Source organism: Salvelinus alpinus, chromosome 1 (genome assembly GCF_045679555.1).
Source record: "Salvelinus alpinus chromosome 1, SLU_Salpinus.1, whole genome shotgun sequence".
Taxonomy (NCBI): Eukaryota; Metazoa; Chordata; class Actinopteri; order Salmoniformes; family Salmonidae; genus Salvelinus; species Salvelinus alpinus.
The window spans coordinates 101,000,405-101,023,761 of NC_092086.1; the positions used below are offsets into that span (position 1 = coordinate 101,000,405).

At 42.9% G+C, this 23,357-nt stretch overlaps 1 protein-coding gene across 2 annotated transcripts in view; it reads left to right on the forward strand.

Moving 5' to 3' along the window:
- Nucleotides 1-23,357, forward strand: part of LOC139552509 (unconventional myosin-Vb-like) — an 83,970-nt gene that overhangs the window by 46,043 nt on the left and 14,570 nt on the right. For both annotated transcript variants that reach the window (XM_071364351.1, XM_071364433.1), the window contains exons 16-29: nucleotides 281-378; nucleotides 2,177-2,263; nucleotides 3,212-3,323; nucleotides 3,926-4,137; nucleotides 4,329-4,485; nucleotides 6,872-7,111; nucleotides 7,385-7,621; nucleotides 8,640-8,733; nucleotides 15,580-15,713; nucleotides 15,803-15,922; nucleotides 16,028-16,162; nucleotides 16,421-16,483; nucleotides 20,233-20,475; nucleotides 22,808-22,902. In XM_071364351.1, the coding sequence (XP_071220452.1) occupies nucleotides 281-378; nucleotides 2,177-2,263; nucleotides 3,212-3,323; nucleotides 3,926-4,137; nucleotides 4,329-4,485; nucleotides 6,872-7,111; nucleotides 7,385-7,621; nucleotides 8,640-8,733; nucleotides 15,580-15,713; nucleotides 15,803-15,922; nucleotides 16,028-16,162; nucleotides 16,421-16,483; nucleotides 20,233-20,475; nucleotides 22,808-22,902 (2,027 nt within the window). The remainder of the gene's footprint in view (nucleotides 1-280; nucleotides 379-2,176; nucleotides 2,264-3,211; nucleotides 3,324-3,925; nucleotides 4,138-4,328; nucleotides 4,486-6,871; nucleotides 7,112-7,384; nucleotides 7,622-8,639; nucleotides 8,734-15,579; nucleotides 15,714-15,802; nucleotides 15,923-16,027; nucleotides 16,163-16,420; nucleotides 16,484-20,232; nucleotides 20,476-22,807; nucleotides 22,903-23,357) is intronic.

Genomic DNA, 23,357 nt, shown 5'->3' on the forward strand with positions numbered 1-23,357 from the left:
GTAGTTCCGCAGCTCCCTGCAGTACTTCTCATCCTCTGCTCCTCTGTTTGTTTACTGTAGTTCCGCAGCTCCCTGCAGTACTTCTCATCCTCTGCTCCTCTGTTTGTTTACTGTAGTTCCGCAGCTCCCTGCAGCTTCTCATCCTCTGCTCCTCTGTTTGTTTACTGTAGTTCCGCAGCTCCCTGCAGCTTCTCATCCTCTGTTCCTCTGTTTGTTTACTGTAGTTCCGCAGCTCCCTGCAGTACTTCTCATCCTCTGCTCCTCTGTTTGTTTACTGTAGTTCCGCAGCTCCCTGCAGCTTCTCATGGAGACCCTGAATGCCACCACCCCCCACTATGTGCGTTGCATCAAGCCTAATGACGAGAAGGAGGCATTCTCGTGAGTAAATATTCATACCTTGACTCCCTTCCCTAATCAGACCTATAAGCCTGTGGTCTCCCACAGCTTAAGAAACATGTGGTATGGTCATGGTGAGGTAATATTTGCATATGTAATAGAACTCTAAAGAACATGCATGTAGTCAGGTGGAAAGACAGTCAGGAGATAGTATTGTGTGGGATAGACAGAGCGACATCACCTGGGTGTGCATGCTGTGTTTATTCTTTGGTTGCCTTCGCCCTAGTGTAGCCTGAGGTACTGATTCTCTCTCTCTTGTTGAGTAACTCTCAAGTCCCCTTCAGCACTGTGCAAACTCTGGGGTGGCAGGTAGCCTAGCAGTTAGAGGGGTGAGCCAGTAAACAGAGGGTTGCCAGATCGAATCCCGTGTCCGACGAGGAAAATCTGTTGAAGTGAGCTAGCAACCAGAGGGTAGCTGATATCAATGATGCCATCGCCTGTCGTTGTGGCCCCCACAACAACTGCTCCATGGGCACCCAGTGTATCAGCCCCCCCTCCCCCAGCAGCCTATGTATGTGTGTCTTTGGGAGGGGTTGGGATGAAGCGGGAGTTGGTACAGTTGACGTATGAAGTGATCTTCGTCTTAAAGGTAGACTGTGAAATGGCAGCACCGCAGATATTGAGATGAGCGAGATGCAAGACTTTGCTCTCACACAGTCACACACAGTATCTGCGCATGTGCACAGGTTCGCTTCATGCTGTTCACAGCGTGGTAGCCACTGGACCCAAAACAGCTGAGAAGTTGAGCATCACGCTTCAATGCTCTTAGTTGTTGTGGAAATTGGCCCGCTATGCTGTTTACTTTCTGCATCTATGCCATATCGCTGAGTCTACCTTTAATCTTAATCATACATTTTTCTCTTGCTCACCCTGGCACAACCATGTTGACTATTACTGGAAACTCTCATCCAAAATAAAGACTCAATAAACAATGTTGTCTTGATAAGCAGTGTAGAATGGGACATTTAAACCAGCACTCTAGATATCCTAACTCCTGAGAAAACACTAAATATAGCAAATGCAATGACCTATACAAGATGGGATGTTGTCAATGCAGATACCCACAGGCTTTTGATTTGAGATGTTCGGTTTAGGAAGTGTATCGGTCTTAAACAGCACACATTGTAGACAGAATGTTTACTTCAGAAAAACAAGAAAGAAGCAGAGGTCAGGTTATGTTGGCATCTTCTTGACGCATTCTTCAGCACAAGGGCCTATTCAAGGTCTCTAAATCGAATGGTGTGCCTGCGTGAGTCACATGCTGTGGCTGGACTGTAGCAAACATACTGAAGGCTGTATGTAAGGACACACAGTCAGTCTGCCAAGGCAGCACCTAGCCGACTAACATTCACATCCTCTCAATGCCTCTGTCTTCTACCTAATGGAGATGTGCACACTGCTAAAAGAGAAGTTTAAGCTCAGGTAGGAAGAGAGGAACAGCTTTTTCTTGTCTGTGTATTGTAACTAACCCTCTTCCCAGAATGCAAGTGGGTTTTCATTGTGATGGTGGAACAATCTAGAAACTTTGTATGTGTGTTCTTTGTGTTAGTGTTCGCTGCATACAGTGTAAAACCGTTTTGCTGATCTTGCCGAGCCATCTTGTCACAAGAGGATCACAATGGAAATAAGTCAGACTTTATTGTGTTATCCTTGACGATTTTACTCATTTACATGTATGTATTATTATTTATTTTTAAATGTATGTGCTTGTTTTTAAAATGGGTCAATTAATAAACCTAAACTAAAAACAAAACTTATTTTGTCCCCGTCTTTGTTGCAGGTTTGAGTCTAGGAGAGCTGTGCAGCAACTGAGAGCATGTGGAGTCCTGGAGACCATCCGCATCAGTGCTGCTGGGTACCCATCAAGGTAAGATGCTTCTCATACAGAGCACTACTGTTACGCTCTCTGCTGTGTGCGATAGTCGAAGCACAGAAATGAGTTGTAGTGCTTTGTGGCTCAATTAGTAGAGCATGGCGCTTGCAATGCCAAGGGGCGTGGGTTTGATTCCCGCTGGGGCCACCCCCCAAAAATTATGCACGCAAGTCTGTAAGTCGCTTTGGCTAAAAGTGTTTGCTAAATGGCATATATTATTATTCTACTATATATTACAATAGAATAGGATGTGATTGTTAAGGTACTCCTCTGTGATGTAATGGGCTTTCTCGATCTCCTAAGCAGGGGTGACATTGAATTCCGTCTCTCCTGAGATGATTGCTTCCCTGAGGGAGAACAGGAGGAGAGCAATGCACCACTGGGTTTTACTAAGCTAGCATATATCATTTTTTAAGATGGTCATACCATGGATCAGTTAGATATTTTATTTTGAATTTTAGGACACCTACTGTATAGGTATCAAAAATATATATTGAAAAATGATTTGATAAAATATTGAATTTTACTACTATAGCCTATAGAAACGCATTGACTAAGATGTTCATAAATGGCAAACCAGACAGTGAAAAAATGTATGATAAGGAATAAGGTTTTGAAGTATCTGTCCTATTCTTAGGAGTTATAAGAAAGCTGATGAAATATATAATTTTTTTGGACACACATTTAACCCCTTTTTTTGTTGGTACAAAACTACTTTCATAAAAATAAAAATAAATCGGTACCGGGTTACCTTCAGATGAGGCCCGTGACACTTGTGGGGTGTTGTAGAGCAAAACGGAAATCACCCTCGTGTTAGTGAGAGACTGATTTTGATGGAGATGTTTTTAGTATGTTAATTCGATTGTCAATTGACTCCTAAGGATTTTAAAACATATATTTTTCTGATATATTTGATTCTCAGCCAGTCCTTTGTGATTCCAGGTGGACGTACCCAGACTTCTTCAACAGATACAGAGTCCTCATGAAGAAGTCAGATATGACTGTTGGAGACAAGAAGCTGGTGTGCAGGAACCTGCTGGAGACCCTGGTCAAGGTAAGAAAGAGTTGTTTCAGCCCAGAAGCCCCAATCAAGATGGGAGAGGAAATGTACGAATGTCTGAAGAAATCTCTCTTGGATTACTTTTGTTCCTCCCCTGGTTGAAGAATGTTGTTCTTTTCAACAGAGCTCCCTAACTCCTTCAGGAGCCGTCCATCGTTACATTATAGAACCTACTGCATGTCTGTTCTGATACAGTATATGTTAACTTATCCAGTGTTGGGAGGAAACAGCTTTGAATGTATAACCTGGGGAATGGGGATGTAAAAAGGCAGATCATGAGTTTCAGTCCTGATGGAGGAATAGTGCTGTGCTCTTTAGGAATGATGGAGAATTAAGTATGCGTAGTCTGGGAGGTATTCTCTTGGCTTCTTGCTTTTCTCCATCTCTGTACATGAGCAAGAGAATATGGAGTTTATTCAGGTTAATAAATGTGTTCAATCTTTGGACAGTATGTAATGGATTTCTTAGCTGGGTGGAAACTAATTAACCTTGTGTTTGGTCATGCCCACTGATGTAACTGCCTTGATGCTCAGTTGATCGAACTGACGTTAATGAATTAATGGAAACAAAATGGAGCTGTCTTTCTCTCTCACCAGGACCCAGACAAGTACCAGTTTGGTAAGACCAAGATCTTCTTCAGAGCAGGCCAAGTGGCCTACCTGGAGAAGCTGAGGGCAGACAAGTTCCGCTCCGCCTGCATCAAGATCCAGAAGACGGTGCGAGGCTGGCTGCAGAGGGTCCGCTACCAGAAGATCCGGAAGTCTGCCATCAACCTGCAGAGATATGGCCGTGGATACATGGCCCGCAGGTGAGAGGAGAAACACTACATTCTGTTACAATAACAAAGCAGCCGGTCAATTCAATACAAATAATTATATTTTTCTTGATATATCACACAAAAAGCGTCATGAATCACTTATCCCAAATGTTTTTGGCAATATCAGTGCCAGTAACTTATTTCCTCCTCTTTTTGCCGTCTTTCTCTCCCGTCTGTCTCAGGTATGCGGAGCAGCTGCGTCTAACCCGCGCTGCTCTGATCTGCCAGAAGCAGTATCGTATGGTCAGAGAGCGGAGGGACTATCTAAGAGTGAGTCAGGCTGTTGTCACCATCCAGGCCTTTACCAGGGGCATGTTAACGCGCAGGATCTTCCAGGAGGTATTACAACCACAACACTACCTGTCATGTCACTGGCTCACCTTTTCACCTTCTCTTTCCTGGGTTTTGTACGGGCAATTCCACCATAAAAGAATGATGCTGATACAATTTTTCACTTTAAAATGTACAGTTGAAGTCGGAAGTTTACATACACTTAGGTTGGAGTCATTAAAACTCGTTTTTCAACCACTCCACAAATTTCTTGTTAACAAACTAGTTTTGGCAAGTCGGTTTAGGACATCTACTTTCTGCATGACACAAGCAATTTTTCCAACAATTGTTTACAGACAGATTATTTCACTTATAATTCATTGTATCTGTCATGTTTTGTCTTTGATCATGTCTTGTCCCTGTGCTTCCCTCTGCTGGTCTTATTAGGTTCTTTCTCTTTCTCTCTCTATCGTTCCGTTATGCTCCCAGCTGTTTCTCATTCTCCCTACGACCTCATTTACTCTTTCACACCTGTCCCCTATTTGCCCATAATTCCAGTGGGTCAGAAGTTTACATACACTAAGTTGACTGTGCCTTTAAACAGCTTGGAAAATTACAGAAAATTATGTCATGGCTTTAGAAGCTTCTGATAGGCTAATTGACATCATTTGAGTCAATTGGAGGTGTACCTGTGGATGTATTTCAAGGCATACCTTCAAACTCAGTGCCTCTTTGCTTGACATCATGGGAAAATCAAAAGAAATCTGAAAATTGTAGACCTCCACAAGTCTGGTTCATCCTTGGGAGCAATTTCCAAATGCCTGAAAGTACCACGTTCATCTGTACAAACAATCGTACACAAGTATAAACACCATGGGACCACATAGCCGTCATACCGCTCAGGAAAGAGACGTGTTCTGTCTCCTAGAGATTAACGTACTTTGGTGCAAAAAGTGCAAATCAATCCCAGAACAACAGCAAAGGACCTTGTGAAGATGCTGGAGGAAACAGGTACAAAAGTATCTATATCCACAGTAAAACGAGTCCTATATCGGCATAACTTGGAAAGGCCGCTCAGCAAGGAAGAAGCCACTGCTCCAAAACCGGCATAAAAAAAGCCAGACTACGGTTTGCAACTGCACATGGGGACAAAGATCATACTTTTTGGAGAAATGTCCTCTGGTCTGATGAAACAAAAATAGAACTGTTTGGCCATAATGACCATCGTTATGTTTGGAGGAGAAAGGGGGAGGCTTGCAAGCCGAAGATCACCATCCCAACCGTGAAGAACTGAGGTGGCAGCATCATGTTGTGGGGGTGCTTTGCTCCAGGAGGGACTGGTGCACTTCACAAAATAGATGGCTACATGAGGAAGGAAAATTATGTGCATATATTGAAGCAACATCTCAAGACATCAGCCAGGAAGTTAAAGCTTGGTTGCAAATGGGTCTTCCAAATGGACAATGACCCCAAGCATACTTCCAAAGTCGTGGCAAAATGGCTGAAGGACATCAAAGTCAAGGTATTGGAGTGGCCATCACAAAGCCCTGACCTCAATCCCATTGAAAATTTGTGGGCAGAACTGAAATAGCGTGTGCGAGCAAGGAGGCCTACAAACCTGACTCAGTTACACCAGCTCTGTCAGGAGGAATGGGCCAACATTCACCCAACTTATTGTGGGAAGCTTGTGGAAGGCTACCTGAAACGTTTGACCCAAATTAAACAATTTAAATTCAATGCTACCAAATACTAATTGAGTGTATGTAAACTTCTGACCCACTGGGAATGTGATGAAAGAAATAAAAGCTTAAATAAATAAATCTCTCTACTATTATTCTGACCTTTCACATTCTTAAAATAAAGTGGTGATCCTAACTGACCTAAGACAGGGAATTCTTACTAGGATTAAATGTCAGGAATTGTGAAAAACTGAGTTTAAATGCATTTGGCTAAGGTGTATGTAAACTTCCGACTTCAACTGTAAACCAAACAAAAACCAATGATTGCAAAGTTAAACAAATCATACAACTCTTTGCACAAGGACATTTTTTTTTTTTATCCACTGAAAATTGGACAAAAATACTTTAAGAACAGTGCAGATGCAAAGTTTGGTAACAGAATGACGGTTTGTTGAAACATATTAGCGATCTATCAGGAGTAAAGTGTTCCATGAGAAGATGACTCAGTGTTGGACTTGTTGTCCAGTTTGTGTGACTGGAAAATTGGAGACGAAGTGCCTCCGATTTGAAATGGAATGTGATCAGGCGGACCTTGCAGAAATGCTGCCTTCTATGGTGCCTTCTCAGATACACAAGATTCCCTTTGGATTGAGATCTCTAGAACTTCCCCGACTGGGAATTCTGAAGTTACCTACATATTTCTCATCACATTGATTGTACAGTATAATAAATGATTCCTTGTCTCTGCTATCTACCTCCCTTCTCCACCTCCCCAGTTCCTTCTGCACCACAAAGCCATGATCATCCAGAAGCATGTCCGAGGCTGGCTCACCAGGAGGAAGTTCAGGCGGGCACGGAACGCCGCCATCACCATCCAGTGTGCCTACCGCTGCATGCGAGCCAAGCGGGAGCTGAAACAGCTGAAGATTGAAGCGAGGTCCGCTCAACATCTGAAGAAGCTCAACACGGGCATGGAGAACAAGATCGTCCAGCTGCAGAGGAAGATGGATGACCAGGTACAGTCAAAGAACCATGGTTCGACCCACTTTATAGGAGTACACTGTTCTATAAGGCTAGTAGCCTACACAATGAGTGCTATAATGCAAAGACGGCTCAATGAAAGGACGATATTTTGGCACAATATTAATTTCCATTTGCAGTCATATTTTGGCACAGCTAAAGCCGTTTAGCTAGACTAAACTGTCTGTAAATTATGTTAAAAAGTGATTGATTTGAAATTTATGTCCCATATTAGTAACCAGAGCTCTCTCTCCTGTCTCACTGTGTAGAGCAACGATCTGAAGACTCAGAATGAGCAGCTGGTGGTGGCCAAAGCCTCCCTGGGCTCAGAGGTGAACAAGCTGCAGAAGGAGCTGGAGATGATGCGCAGTCGCCAGGGAGACGGCAGTCAGCTGACCTCTCTTCAGGATGAGCTGGAGAAGCTCAGGGCTGAGCTCCAGGAAGCACACACCCACATGAAGAAGCTGGAGGAGAAGCACAGCAACGAGAAGATGGGACTGGAACAGGTGAGCTATCAATCACTAAAGGGGCGAAAGTACATTTTCTTTTTACAAGGCTGTCACTGCTTTATCTTTTGTTTTATATGTAATGTAAGTGCTTTAATATGTTTGGACCCCAGGAAGAGTAGATGTTGCCTTGGCAGCAGCTAATGGGGATCCCTAATAAATACAAATAGTTGGGATTTTGTATGCTGTTAACAAGGTGTTGAAGAGAGCAATCCTCTGCATCCACATGAACTAGGATGAATGGTGGTTGTGCAGTACCTCAAGCTAGGACAGACTTTTTTCTGATTAGCAGACAGGTTGCCATCTTTCTCTGTCCATTTACATCATTCAGAGTTATTGGACTACTGAACCTTCTGTTGAATGAATAAAACCTACTTGTCTGAAACGCGTTGGTGAAAACAGCCGTTAAGTGCCTGAGTAGCTACAGAAAATGCTTGTAGCAGCGTTTTTACTGAATGTAAAACACCTGATTCTCAATGGATTTCCTCTAACAATCTCACAATGGATTTAATTGGACTGTATCAGTGTTCTCCTACTGACCTGAAAGTGATACAATGCATATATTTTTGTATTGTTTTGGCCTCCTGACAGGAATTAGGAAAGACATTGTTATGTACATTGGGTGTGGGCTTTTGCAGTGCCCCAGTGGTAATGGGCGCCCCTCTTTGGCCCTTTGATTCTCTCCGAGTCAAGTCGGCCATTTTGTCACAATGCAGGGGCTGTCCCTGGCTCTCTAGCTCTGTCTGACATCACTATGAGAGCCTCACACACAGGAACTACATATTCAAGTCACTTAAAGAGAAATAAACGAAAGACCTTTTGCTCACTTGTAGAGGACCTTTAAAGTATGTAGCATCTATTGTGTTTCAAGGTTCCCCACGGATTGAAGTAGCAATTGAAAATAGATCAAACAAAATCAATTGCTCTTGAACTTGTGCTCACGGCCAACCAGCTCCTTCTAATGTCTCTATTTCTTTATTTTATTCAAGCTCTTGTTCTTTTTTTTTATTTTTCTTAGAGAGTGGAGGAACTGGACAGGGAGAATTCTATGCTGAAGAGTGAAAAGGAGGAGATGAACCGAAGGATTCTGCACCACTCCAAGAGCACGGAAGGTGAGTGCTTTTTAGATGTCCTACACTCTTCAAACCCCTAAAAGGGAAACGATAGCGCTACAGTGATTAGCTGATGTACAGGAGTGGTTGAAGGTAAAATGGTAGACTCACAGTTAGCCCTGCAGACTGCTAACCCTGCCCTGAAGGGAGGGATGGCTTGTTTCCCCACACAAAAGGGGTTTCTGTTTGGAAGTAGGACGAGAGAAGCAGAAACTGCATCAAGTTACGCAGCAGCAATGTGAGACTTAAAAAATAAAATGTTTAACCTGAGACTGAAGTCAGCCATTGTTTATCACTGGGTGCATGTGGGGAAGTGTCACCTATTAGCTTTAAAATATCTATCTGTATATGTGCTAAATCTAAAGTCAGGTTGTATAGGTAGACTATTGATAGTTCATTTGAAATCCTTTTGTCAATGGACTTCTTTTTGTCAATAAGAAGTTACTTATGGTTTACAGCATCATCATCTCTGAATATTAACACTGCCCTCTCTTATCTGAAGGCCATGTGCAATACTTCAACCAGGAGATTTCATCACAGAGCAGTTAATGAAAGGAGATCATTTTTCGTAATAATGTCACCAGCATCCGGACAGTCTTCTCTGGTGGAAATTGAAATAGCTAGCCAGAGGCAGAGTAGAGTTATTGGCCTAATCTGCTCTCTTTATCTGCAGCGTTACTAATAGGTTCTCTGGGGTCCTCTTGGGTTGAGTGCTAGCACTGTGTACTTTAACATTATTGTGCTTTTTCTTTTCTACTGGCAGTTAGAGCAGCATGTTGTCCAGGCTGGTGTAATAATATTGAGCTAGGGATGTTACATACCAGAGAACCCCTGTTATTAATATCTTACATTATCAGTACAGTAGCAACATACTATGATCCCAGTCATTTTGCCTTTTTATTCAATCCCTCATAGTGTGATATGGGCCTCTTAGGAACCATGGGGATGAAAAGAGTCATCAGACCGCCCTCCAGAGCATATAAAGCTGATATATACATTCAAATAACGCATGCAAGGGTAGGTTTCAGATCATGAAACTAATAGAGCCTCTTCAATCTGTGTTTAATTCCCCTGTCATATTTTATTACGGCCATATCTTCAGAGAGAGAGAGAGAGAGAGGCTGTGTGATATGGAGCTGAGCCGTGGGGGGGTGGGGCAGATAGAAAAGACTGCATTTGCAGTTATCTGGAATCATGGCAATACAATCATCTATCCCTCAAATGAACACATGAAATGGTGGTGAGTTGATATTCAATACCTCTAATGGAGAGTATTGTAACTTAGTTTTCTGGTCACTGCCTTAACTGAATTGGGGGCTCATCTACAGGACAGCAATTGAGCAATAGTACACTGCAAAAAATATAAACACAACATGTAAAGTGTTGGTCCCATGTTTCATAAACTGAAATAAAATATCCCCAAAAATGTCCCTGTCCAAAAAGCACAAATTTGTTTACATCCCTGTTCGTGAACATTTCTCCTTTGCCAAGATAATCCATCCACCTGACAAATCAAATTTGTCACATGCGCCGAATACAACAGGTGTAGACCGTACTGTAAAATGCTTACTTACAAGCCCTTAATGCAGTTCAAGAAATAGTTAAAGTTTATTTTGTAAATATTTTCTTATTTTAAAAAGAATTAATAAGTAACACAATATTCAAAAGGCACTCGCACATCTGTGCAATCTAATTTGCAGGTGCATGGCAAAAATTGAACAAGATGAAGGAAAAAGGAAACCGCACACTGCTCTTGATAGTATCACCGATATTTAATAAGCTTACGTATCGGCCTTCGTCAGAGCTTTTGTGATTTTTTGAAATGTGCACCCTTATGTAGACCTGGCCCCACCCACATCCGTTCTACACATCGAAGGGGGTTGGAGGCAAAGGAAAAACAAATAAGTGCTACCAAATATAACAATATGCATTTCATAAATATTACAAAAGTGTATAAATAAGGCGTATTGAACACGTCTGTAAAACCTCAATGAGGACATAGCAAGTTTTCATTAGTCATTGGGTACATCGTACGAAAAACGTCAGCGTAATCTACAATAGGCACATATTTCATGTTCAAATTCACAACATAACATACATAGGCATTTCATCATTAAGTCCTTTAGTAAATAATGTCTGGAGGGTGAAAATCCCAAAACTTTGTCTTTTATCCCCTCCCCTGTCTGATATCTTAACTTTCTCTATGCCACAAAATCTAAAGGTGCTTCAGGTCATTGAAATGTACAGCGACTGGATAATCCCTGTCGTTTCTCCTGATTGAACTTTTATGTTCACTAATTCTCTGTTTGAGAGAGCGGATGGTTTTACCGACATAGCAGAGCTCACATGGACATTTAATAATGTAAATAACATGTGTGGTGGAACACATAATAATGTCATTTATTTGGAACCGTTTTCCTGTGTGTGGGTGACAGAAATATTCACACTTCATCATATTGTTGCACTGTGCGCATCCTCTGCATTTATAGCTACCATTTGGTAGAGGGCGTAAAAGAGCTTGGCTGATTTTCTTTTGTGGCTGGCAGTTGGTATGAACCAATTTATCGCGTAAATTGCGACCTCTCCTATACACAATAAGTGGTGGATATTTAAATTCAGCCGGCAAAGCTGGGTCCGATGATAAAATATGCCAGTGTTTCTTGACCACACTTCCCACTTTTTGCGAATTCAAAGTATATGTAGTTGTGAACATTACGGAGTGTTCTTTACCTTTAGTGGGTCTTTTTTGTAGCAGTTCATCTCGTGTTTTTTCCAATGCCAAATTATGAGCTTCATCCACACATTGTGACGAATAGCCTCTTCTTAGAAACCTCATGCGCATCTCCGCTGCTTTTTCTAGATAATCCTCTGTGGAGTGGCATATACGGTGCAGTCTAAACAATTGGCTTCTTGGAAGTCCTCTTTTTAATGGCTCAGGGTGGAAGCTGTCACCCTGTAATAGAGTATTCCTGTCCGTTTCTTGTAAACATGGTTCCATTTGATTTCTCAATCCACATATCGAGATAATGAACACGTTGAGTGTCACGTTCAATAGTGAATTTGAGATTAGGGTCAATGTCATTGAGTAGTGCCATAAAATCTGACAGCTCTTCTTCAGTTCCTTCCCATATACAAAAAATGACGTCAATATATCGATACCACTTCAGGACTTTATTCAAAAATGGATTCTCGTTTTCATTATTAACAAAACGTTCTTCAAAAAGACCCATATAGAGGTTAGTATAGCTCAGAGCAAATGTAGAGCCCATTGTCGTGTCTTTGGCTATGCCGGATTAAGTGTTATGACATGCTATTCTATAAAATACTTTCTCCGTAATTAATATTACCTGATTGAACTAATCATGTAAATGTAATTAACTAGAGACGAGGGGCACCATGAAATAATATTTATAGAGCTTTTGTCTTCCGAATAAACTCTTGAAGACCTAATAATATTTTACATCAATAGCAGTCAATATTAATCGTCACCTTATTTCAGTCTCATCTGAAAGTTGTAAATTCTTGGTTATCTTCACGAACCCTGGCTAACAAGTTGAATCAGCAATACAAAATTGGGTTTAATTATTTATTTACTAAATACCTAACTAGGTAGGTACAAAAGAGAGGCCCTTAGATAAGACTGAGACTTGAGCGTCAGTAAGGTCTTTTTTGGAGAGGTTAATTACCGCGTCCTGCTGTAGCTCCGTGTCCACGGCCTGTGTTCCTGGTCTCCTCTTCGACCGCTTGCCTCTCCTGCATCGTTTCTTTTCTTTCGTGGAGCCCTCTGTTGCTTACGGGCTAAAAAAAAACGGACTGTGTGCCATGGTAGCTGGAGTCACTGTCTGTAGGGAATTCGCTCTCGGTGGATGCCTCTGTGTCCAAGTTTCCATGTCCTCCCGCTGCTGCGTATCTGCGTCCCCCGATCAGTGGTGCGTCCCTCCGTCGGCCTCTCCGTGTTCCTGTCCTTGGGCTTTCCCATGCGTACACCTGGTTGAGCTGGTAGTCCTCTGTGTCTCGCTGGTATTTCTTGATCTTTGTTGCTTGTAGAGAGTCTCTGTATTTCCCAATGGACTGCTTGATCGTGTCGTCTATGGCTGTAAAATTAGGGCCTAGAATCTCCTTCATTATAGCCTCATGTTCGCTAATCTTAACTTCAACTTCTTTCACTTCCTTCGACACATGTTCCACGATTTAATAGCATTAAATCTAATGATCATTTGTTGAGTATTTCACCCCATTGCTGAACGAAAGTTTTGTCGTTTTTCCCTATTGTAATACTCTGACGTTTTTCGTACGATGACTAATGAAAACTTGCTATGTCCTCATTGAGGTTTTACAGACGTGTTCAATACGCCTTATTTATACACTTTTGTAATATCTATGAAATGCATATTGTTATATTTGGTAGCACTTATTTGTTTTTCCTTTGCCTCCAACCCCCTTCGATGTGTAGAACGGATGTGGGTGGGGCCAGGTCTACATAAGGGTGCAAATTTCCAAAAATCCCAAAAGCTCTGACGAAGGCCGTGAGGCCGATACGTAAGCTTATTAAATATCGGTGATACTATCAAGAGCAGTGTGCGGTTTCCTTTTTCCTTCAATAAGTAACACAATAAAATGACAATAATGAGGCTATATACAGGGGGTACCGGTACTGAGTCAATGTGCGGGGGTACAGGTTAGTTGAGGTAATTTGTACATGTAGGTAGGGGTGAAGTGACCATGCATAGATAATAAACAACGAGTAGCAGCAGTGTGAAAACAAAGGGGGGGTCAATGTAAATAGTCCGTGTGACCATTTGATTAATTGTTCAGCAGTCTTATGGCTTGGTGGTAGAACCTGTTAAGGAGCCTTTTGGACCTTGACTTGGCACCCCGGTACCGCTTGCCGTGCAGTAGCAGAGAGAACAGTCTATGACTTGGGTGACTGGAGTCTTGGACAATTTTTTGGGGCCTTCCTCTGGTGTGGCATATCAAGAAGCTTATTAAACAGCATGATCATTATACAGGTGCACCCTGTGCTGAGGACAATAAAAGGCCATTCCAAATTGTGCAGTTTTGTCACAAAGCACAATAAAAACAGTTGTTTTGAGGGAGTGCGCAATTGACATGCTGACTGCAGGAATGTCCACCAGAGCTGTTACCAGAGAATGTAATGTTAATTTCTCTACCATAAGCTGCCTCCAGCGTCCAACCGGCCTCACAACCGCAGACCACACTAACCACACCAGCCCAGGAGCTCCACAACCGAAGAATGTCTGGTAGAAAATGTCAGAAACTGTCTCAGGGAAGTTCATCTGTGTGTTCGTCATCCTCACCAGGGTCTTGACCTGACTGCAGTTCGGCGTCGTAACCGACTTCAGTGGGCAAATGTCACCTTCGATGGCCACTGGCACGCTAGAGAAGTGTGTTCTTCACGGATGAATGCCGGTTTCAACTGTACTGGGCAGATGGCAGACCGGGTGTATTGCGTCGTGTTGGCGAGCAGTTTGCTGATGTCAACAAACAGAGTGCCCCATGGTGGCCGTGGGGTTATGGTATGGGCAGGCATAAGCTGCAGAAAACGAACACAATTGCATTTTATCGATGGCAATTTGAATGCACAGAGATACCGTGACGAGATCCTGAGGCCCATTGTCATGCCATTCATCCGCCGCCATCACCTCATGTTTCAGCATGATAATGCACAGCCCCGTGTCGCTAGGATCTGTACACAATTCCTGGAAGCTGAAAATGTCCCAGTTCTTCCATAGCCTGCATACTCACCAGACATGTCACCCATTGAGCATGTTCCCGCCAATATCCAGCAACTTCACACAGTCATTGAGGAGGAGTGGGACAACACTCCTCCGGAAGCAACGTCGGCACAAGAACTGTTTGTCGGGAGATTCATGAAATGTGTTTCCTTGGCTGAGCAGCCGCACACAAGCCTAAGATCACCATGCGCAATGCCAAGTGTCGGCTGGTGTAAAGCTCTCCGCCATTGGAGTGATGATCTGACAGTCAGACGGATGAATCTGGGTTTGGCGGATGCCAGGAGAATGCTACCTTCACCGATGCACAGTGCCAACTGTAAAGTTTGGTGGAGGAGGAATAATGGTCTGGGGCTGTTTTTCATGGTTCGGTCTAGGCCCCTTAGTTCCAGTGAAGGGAAATCTTAACGCTACTGCATACAATGACATTCTTGACGATTCTGTGCTACTAACTTTGTGGCAACAGTTTGGGGAAGGCCCTTTCCTTTTTCAGGATGACAATGCCCCTGTGCACAAAGCGAGGTCCATACAGAAATGGTTTGTCGAGATTGGTGTGGAAGAACTTGACTGGTCTGCACAGAGCCCTGACCTCAACCCCATCGAACACCTTTGGTATGAATTGGAACGCCAATTGCGAGCCAGGCCTAATTGCCCAACATCATTGCCGACCTCACCTCACTAATGCTCTTGTTGAATGGAAGCAAGTCCCCGCAGCAATGTTCCAACATCTAATGGAAAGCCTTCACAGACAAGTGGAGGCCATTGTAGCAGCAAAGGGGGGAACAACTCCATATTACTTCCCATGATTTTGGAATGAGATGTTCGATGAGCAGGTGTCCACATACTTTTGGTCATGTAATGTCTCTGTGACCAACAGATGCATGTCTGTATTTCCAGTCATGTGAAATCCATAGATTAGGGCCTAATTCATTTATTTAAATTGACTGATTTCCTTATATGAATTGTAACTCAGTAAAACTGTTGAAATTGTTGTGTGTTGCATTTATATATTTGTTCAGTGTAAAAGAAGAGACTCAGTTGGAAGTGAATGAAAATGATTGATGTGGACTGGTCCTGTGTGTCTGTGTTTCAGACCAGGAGAGCAGTGCATCCCAGAGTGTGGGTCGGGTCCAGGCAGAGCTGGATGACGAGAGGCAGAGCTACCAGAACCTGCTCAGGGAGTTCTCCAGACTGGAGCAGAGATATGACAACCTACAGGAGGCCAAGGTAACTGTATGTGTGTGCCTGTGTGTGCATGTAAGTGTCTTATGCCAAGATAGATGTCCAATGGTTCCCTGTCTCCTCCTACCCTTCAGTTCCAACCTGGCCACAAGAGAAACAATTCTACTCAGAGCAGCCTGGAGTCTGACTCCAACTATCCTTCCATTTCTACCTCGGAGTTGGGAGACACTGACGATGCCATCCAAATCGTAGAGGTAAAACCCTCAACCAGTATGAACCAGTCTTATACAGCCTTATACCGTCTGTACATAGTTACTTGTGCTAGTTTTTTGTTGTGACCTGACATTGTCACCCTGCAGGAGATGGGAGTGGAGAAGGCAGCAATGGACATTGGTGTGTTCATGAAGCTGCAGAAGCGTGTTAGAGAGCTGGAACAGGAGAGGAAGAGACTGCAAGTCAACCTGGAAAAGATGGAGGACCAGGTTAACTGCAAGGTGGGCCCATGTCTCAGTCTAGTGTAGTTATTTTCTTGCTTATTTTTGTATACTTCTAAAATACCTACACAGAAGTTTCTCTTTTTACTGCAGGTTGAACTTTTGACCTTAAAAAGATTTTGTCTTGAATACCTTTAAGTTTAAGATCAGGATCGTGATCCTCAAGCTTGGTGCTTGGGTAATAACATTGCACAATAGCGGCCTGCCTCCGCCTTATCAACCTGAAGTGGAATGATTACGATTTACAATCTCTCTTAGGGAATTGAGCCAAAGACTACGTCAGAGCAAGAGAGTGAAGACCTGGCCTACAGCAGTCTCAAGGTACAGATCCGTCCACCACCACACAGATACACACACACTAGCATACATACACGGACAGTGTGCAGTACTAGTCTGCAGTGGGATGTCTCTATTTGTGGTGTTCGATTTATTCTTCACTCTGGCTGTTCTGCTGTCTTTGGCCATCCTGCCTCTGAAACTATGGGTGAGTGGAACTTCCAGAGGATAGAGAGAGATACTGGCAGGCATGGCATGGGTACATGGTAAGATAAAGCGAGATACTGGCAGGCATGGCATGGGTACATGGTAAGATAGAGAGAGATACTGGCAGGCAGGCACGGCATGGGTACATGGTAAGATAGAGAGAGATACTGGCTGGCAGGCACGGCATGGGTACATGGTAAGATAGAGAGAGATACTGGCTGGCAGGCACGGCATGGGTACATGGTAAGATAGAGAGAGATACTGGCTGGCAGGCACGGCATGGGTACATGGTAAGATAGAGAGAGATACTGGCTGGCAGGCACGGCATGGGTACATGGTAAGATAGAGAGAGATACTGGCAGGCAGGCACGGCATGGGTACATGGTAAGATAGAGAGAGATACTGGCTGGCAGGCACTGCATGGGTACATGGTAAGATAGAGAGAGATACTGGCTGGCAGGCACGGCATGGGTACATGGTAAGATAGAGAGAGATACTGGCTGGCAGGCACGGCATGGGTACATGGTAAGATAGAGAGAGATACTGGCAGGCAGGCACGGCATGGGTACATGGTAAGATAGAGAGAGATACTGGCTGGCAGGCACGGCATGGGTACATGGTAAGATAGAGAGAGATACTGGCTGGCAGGCACGGCATGGGTACATGGTAAGATAGAGAGAGATACTGGCAGGCAGGCACGGCATGGGTACATGGTAAGATAGAGAGAGATACTGGCAGGCAGGCACGGCATGGGTACATGGTAAGATAGAGAGAGATACTGGCAGGCAGGCACGGCATGGGTACATGGTAAGATAGAGAGAGATACTGGCAGGCAGGCACGGCATGGGTACATGGTAGAATTTAGACAAAATAGAGCGGTTTGTGGAGAGAGTTGGGTAGAGATGCCGGTGGGACAGGCAGGATTTGGGTGAGAGCGAGAGAGAGGTAAGTGGGAATAGAGTGACAGGGTTGCAGCAGGAATGCTCTGATGGGGGGGGGGGCATGTAAAGAGAGAGGGCACCCCAGGAGCAGAATTTGATGTTCAGGTAATGTGTAAAGGGAGAGAGCACGCAAACACAAAGACATTTATTTTATTTAATAACTCATGTTCACCATATGTGCCTTGGTGAGAGAGAACCACTCTTGCTTTTGGCATGGATAAATCATTAACTTCTATTGCACAGTTGAGATCAACAGTGTGATTAAGACGGATGCATTACAAGATTATCAGAAGAGTCCATCTCAAGGTGCTTTTGAATTTAATCAAAAGTACAAGAGTTCAAAGTACAAGAGAATCAAATTTTAACATTTTAGAATATTGTTTTTGTAAATTTTTTTACCTGCTACCACAGGTACAACATAGATAGATAGATATATGGAAAATAATAAATGAAAATGTGATATGAACTGAATATATGAAATTATTTTAATTTGAAGATTGTACCTTTAACCCCCCAAATAGAAAAATTACAAAATAAATACAAATTTGGTCCATCTATACAGGGGGCTTGCTTTTTGCATCTCGGTCAATAGCACCATAATACCACACGACACAGGGTTTAGATTTGATTGGCAGTAAAATGTGTGTGTCATGGTTTGAGCCATGGGTCCTATTGTAGCTGAGCAAAATGTTGCCCATTGGAACTTGAAGTCTGCAGAAGTGAACCTTATAACTACTATTGGTGCTTTTATTTATGCTAAGGGACTCACTGCAGAGAGAGAGTTGAGCACAATTAGTCACTGGTACGGTATCTTAGAATATGAATAATCTTGTCAGTCTATCCATTTATCAACTGCAGTAGTCTGAAAGCCATGGCTGGCTTTTACCTATATTCCTTAGCTCAGAGTTTGGTAACAGGAGGCTTCGGGCCAAAACCGGCCTGCAAGTTAAAAATAATTGGTTCCCCAAACTTTTTTTGGGGGGCCCCCCAGCATTTGCAGGAATCACTAGGAATTCAGCTAAAAATGTGTTTAATTTAGGAGATCTGTTTCCAAGTATTCCCACAAATAAAATAGACGTGATCGTGTCTCAATGTAATCAAGGTATGAAATGTTATTTCAAATACAATCTCTTTTTGGTCTTAGTTGTGGTCACTTTGCAGTGTACAAATTATTATAATTTTTTTCCGGTCCCCCGACCATTCGCTCAGTCAGACAAAAATTGCCTTGCGGCTGAATCAAGTTGCCTACCCCTGCCATACTGTAGATAAATAGCTACTTGCCATAGCTAAAATGAAAATCAAGTACAAATAGTTTTGATGTCTCTACAAAGATTTACTTACTAAGCTACTCACAATGAGCACAGTTGCATCCACACAATAATATGATTATTGTGGATAGTCCGATTACTATAATAGATCATTTAAAATGTTTACATGCTTTGCAAGAAGAATGATTTCCCTAATAATCCTGTTTACATGTACACATCTGAAGTCAGGCTACCTAAAGGGACTTTCATAAATGCAGAAAATTTGCAATAAAAAAAAATCATGTTTCACGGTGACCATGTTGTTTTTGCGAAGGCAGTTTCATTCTGAGTTTGGATCTATAAAGTCTGCATGTGAAAATCATTTGTAAGATGCATACTTTCAGTTTTTCCGAACTCCACTCGTGCATAAGAGGGAGGCTTGCGCTACCAGTGCTGGCACATGTGCAGATCAAATACACAACTGGAACGCAAATTAAGCTGTTTACATGTCTTACATTTTTTAAAGATTGCTCAGAAAACCAGTGTTTTAATCAGCGTATGCTTACTTCGATTATGACCGTATGCAAATTTAAGATGAGCGGAGTAAGGCGTTTTACTATTTCCATACTCGGCCTACTGCCATAATCAGTTTAATATCAAATGATTAGCGTGCATGTAAACATACTCAATGTGGCAGCAATCACATATTATTCTGCTCTACACTGAGTGTACAAAACATTAAGAACACCTTCCTAATATTGAGTTGTACCCCTCCCCCCTTTGCCCTTAGAACAGCCTCCATTTGTCAGGGCGTGGACTCTACAAGGTGTCGAAAGCATTCCACACGGATGTTGGCCCATGTTGACTCCAATGCTTCCCACAGTGGTCAAGGTGGCTGGATGTCCTTTGGGTGGTGGACTATTCATGATACACATGGGGAAACTGTTGAGCATGAAACCCAGCAGCGTTGCAGTTTTTGACACAAACCGATGTGCCTAGCACCTACTACCATACCACGTTCAAAGGGGCTTAAATATTTTGTCTTGCCCGTTCACCCTCTGAATGGCACACATACACAAGCCATGGCTCAGTTGTCTTTCTTTAACTTGTCTGCTCCCCATCATCTACACTGATTGAAGTGGATTTAACAAGTGACATCAATAAGGGATCATAGCTTTCACCTGGATTCACCTTGTCAGTCTGTCATGGAAAGAGCAGGTGTTCTTAATGTTTTGTACACTCAGTGTATATTACTTTATTACTTTTATTGTTATCAATCACTGTCATTCTTTCCAACAGTGAGCCTTGGTATTTAATCACTTTGATAACCAATGATTACATAAACTAAATTTTAGATTGTCAATAAATCTCTATGTACTTTGGCCGTGTGTTTCCACAGAGGCAGGAGCTGGAGTCTGAGAACAAAAAGCTGAAGAACGACCTGAACGAACTTAGGAAGGCCATTGCTGACCGCGCCTCCCAGAACAGCTCCTCCAATGAGCTTCAGGACGGCTACAACCTGCTGCTTGGCCAGCTCAAAGCAGCCAATGAGGAACTGGAAGTGCGCAAGGAGGAGGTCCTCATCCTCAGGACTCAGATTGTCAGTGCAGCCCATCAGAAGGAGGAGACAACCAATCACATCGTAAGTTGACAAACTGGGAGTTAAATTGACATGGCTTTGGTTGCCTGTACTTGGGAAATGCAGCATTGATTGTCCACTTTATATGTCCCTGTTTGCTTATCAAAAGGTTATCTACAGGCACATTAATATACTTTTATATACACATTAATATACACATATTATATACTTTTCTTGTTTGTGACTCTGGGTTGATGGGCAACATGACTATAATGTGCTGAAACTTTATTGGGTCAAATCAGCCGAATGAAAAGCACATGATAGACAGTCTTCAGCTTCTTACACAAAACAAAAAACTGGAATAAGAAACATTTGAACAAATGTTACATTCTAGTTGGGTTCAGACAAAGGTACAGCCACACTACATTTAAAAATAGATATATTTTAGTCATATAGCAGACACTCTTATACAGAGCTACTTACTGTAGTGAGTGCATACATTTTCATACTTTTTTTTTTACTGCTCCCCTGTGGGAATCGAACCCACAACCCTGGCGTTACAAGCGCCATGCTCTACCAACTGAGCCCCACAGATCATTAGTATGTATAGACTAGTATGTAACTAGAGTCATTATGAGACTTATGACAGAGACCTCCAACAGAGATGGGACTAGGAGTGTAAAAGACTGGGAGTCGATGGCAGATCAGTCCTAACATGGTAATGTTCCTGCAGTGTATTAACCTGAACTTATGTCCTGATGAAGAGCATTGTTAATGCGATCTCCCCATGCTGTTAAGCACCGTGGGCAGCCAGACGTTTGGTTTGAGAGGGAGTGCCTCAGCGCCGACTCAAGGACAGGAGAGCAGAAAGGATGATGGTGTGGAAGGCAGCAGAACAAACAGTCTTTAATCATCACCGAGGCGTATCTCTCCAATTGTCATTCCTCCTCACGCCTCACAAAGACATTTCCCTAACAGAGAGAGAGATGTGTCAGAAAGAGGAAGAGATCACTGTCAGTATCATGACTCTCTTTATGTGGCTGTCTAGTTAATATATCAGACTACTGAGCGGCTCTCTCCCAGTCCCACCTTCTAGGTTAGTCGAGGATATGCTTGGCGTGTCATACTCCTTAGAAGGATTTATTTTTTATTAAATGTTTTTTATTTCACCTTTATTTAATCAGGTAGGCCAGTTGAGAACAAGGTCTCATTTACAACTGCGACCTGGCCAAGATAAAGCAAAGCAGTGTGACACAAACAACAACACAGAGTTACACATGGAATCAACAAACATACAGTCAATACCACAATAGAGAAAAAAAGTCTATATACAGTGTGTGCAAATGGCGTGAGGAGGTAAGGCAATAAATAGGCCATAGTGGCGAAGTAATTACAATTTAGCAAATTAACACTGGAGTGATAGATGTGCAGATGATGATGTGCAAGTAGAAATACTGGTGTGCAAAAAAGTAAATAAAAACAATATGGGGATAAGGTAGGTAGATTGGATGGGCTATTTACAGATGGTCTGTGTACAGCTATAGCAATTGGTAAGCTGCTCAGATAGCTGATGTTTAAAGTTAGTGAGGGAGATATAAGTCTCCAACATCAGCGAGTTTTACAATTCGTTCCAGTCATTGGCAGCAGAGAACCGGAAGGAAAGGCGGCCAAAGGGGGTGTTGGCTTTGGGGATGACCAGTGAGATATACCTGCTGGAGCGCGTGCTATGGGTGGGTGTTGTTATCGTGACCAGTGAGCTGAGATAAAGCGGAGCTTTACCTAGCAAAGACTTATAGATGACCTGGAGCCAGTGGGTCTGGCGACGAATATGTAGCGAGGGCCAGCCGACGAGAGCATACAGGTCGCAGTGGTGGGTGGTTATGGGGCTTTGGTGACAAAACGGATGGCACTGTGATAGACTGCATCCAATTTGCTGAGTAGAGTGTTGGAGGCTATTTGTGATTATGATTGACATGTCTTGCCCTCAGAGATGATGGCCTGTCTCGCCCTCAGAGATGATGGCCTGTCTCTCTGATTATTCCTTCCCCAACTGATTGGTTCAGATGCAGAGTTAGACAGGCGATGGCCTGTAGTTTGAAAGTGTGTTGAGGACAGTTTTACTACAATATAAGGGAAAGGAAAGGGGGTTACCTAGTCAGTTGTACAACTGAAATGTGTCTTCCACATTTAACCCAACCCCTCATACTGTATGACTGAGGTTTATGAGTGAGTATTAAACACTGATTGGGTTTGATTTAAAGAGAGAAATAGATGAATTGATAAATGTCTGCATTATTCATTACCTTATAAAGCAGTTGTATCCACCAACTCTCTCCCAATGTCTTTACTACCGGCCCGATGGTATCATACATTTATCCCCCTCTCCTCTCCATAGGAAACCAATAACGTGCCTGAATGGACCAACAGCAAGAAGCCCATAGACAAGGAGGAGGCTGTGAGGGCCTACCATGGACTCTGTGAGTCTAAGAAGTAAGTTTGTCTTTCTGTACCTACTATTGTGAGTGCAGTAATGGAAAACAAACAGGCCTGTGATGAATATGGATGTTTCTGTTTTTTCTCTCATACCCACTGGTGCACAGAATGGGCAGCAATGTTTTTCAATGTAAATATCACATGGTTACTTATGGATTGGATTGAAAATGTGTCACACTGGTGGTTCAGCTTTCATTCTATGTGACTGCAGACAATTACATAAGTGTTGCCTACTGTAGTTTTGTCCAACTGGAGATTGCCTAGAGATGTTCACGACTGTACCTCTGCCCAGCTTTCAGTTCTACTACCAACATCAGTCAGTTGTAGTCCAACAGACCCAGTTTAGCTACAGAATGTTCAAGAGAAGAGAATTACTTTATTATCCCCATGGGGCCATTTTTTATTTATTTCACCTTTATTTAACCAGGTAGGCTAGTTGAGAACAAGTTCTC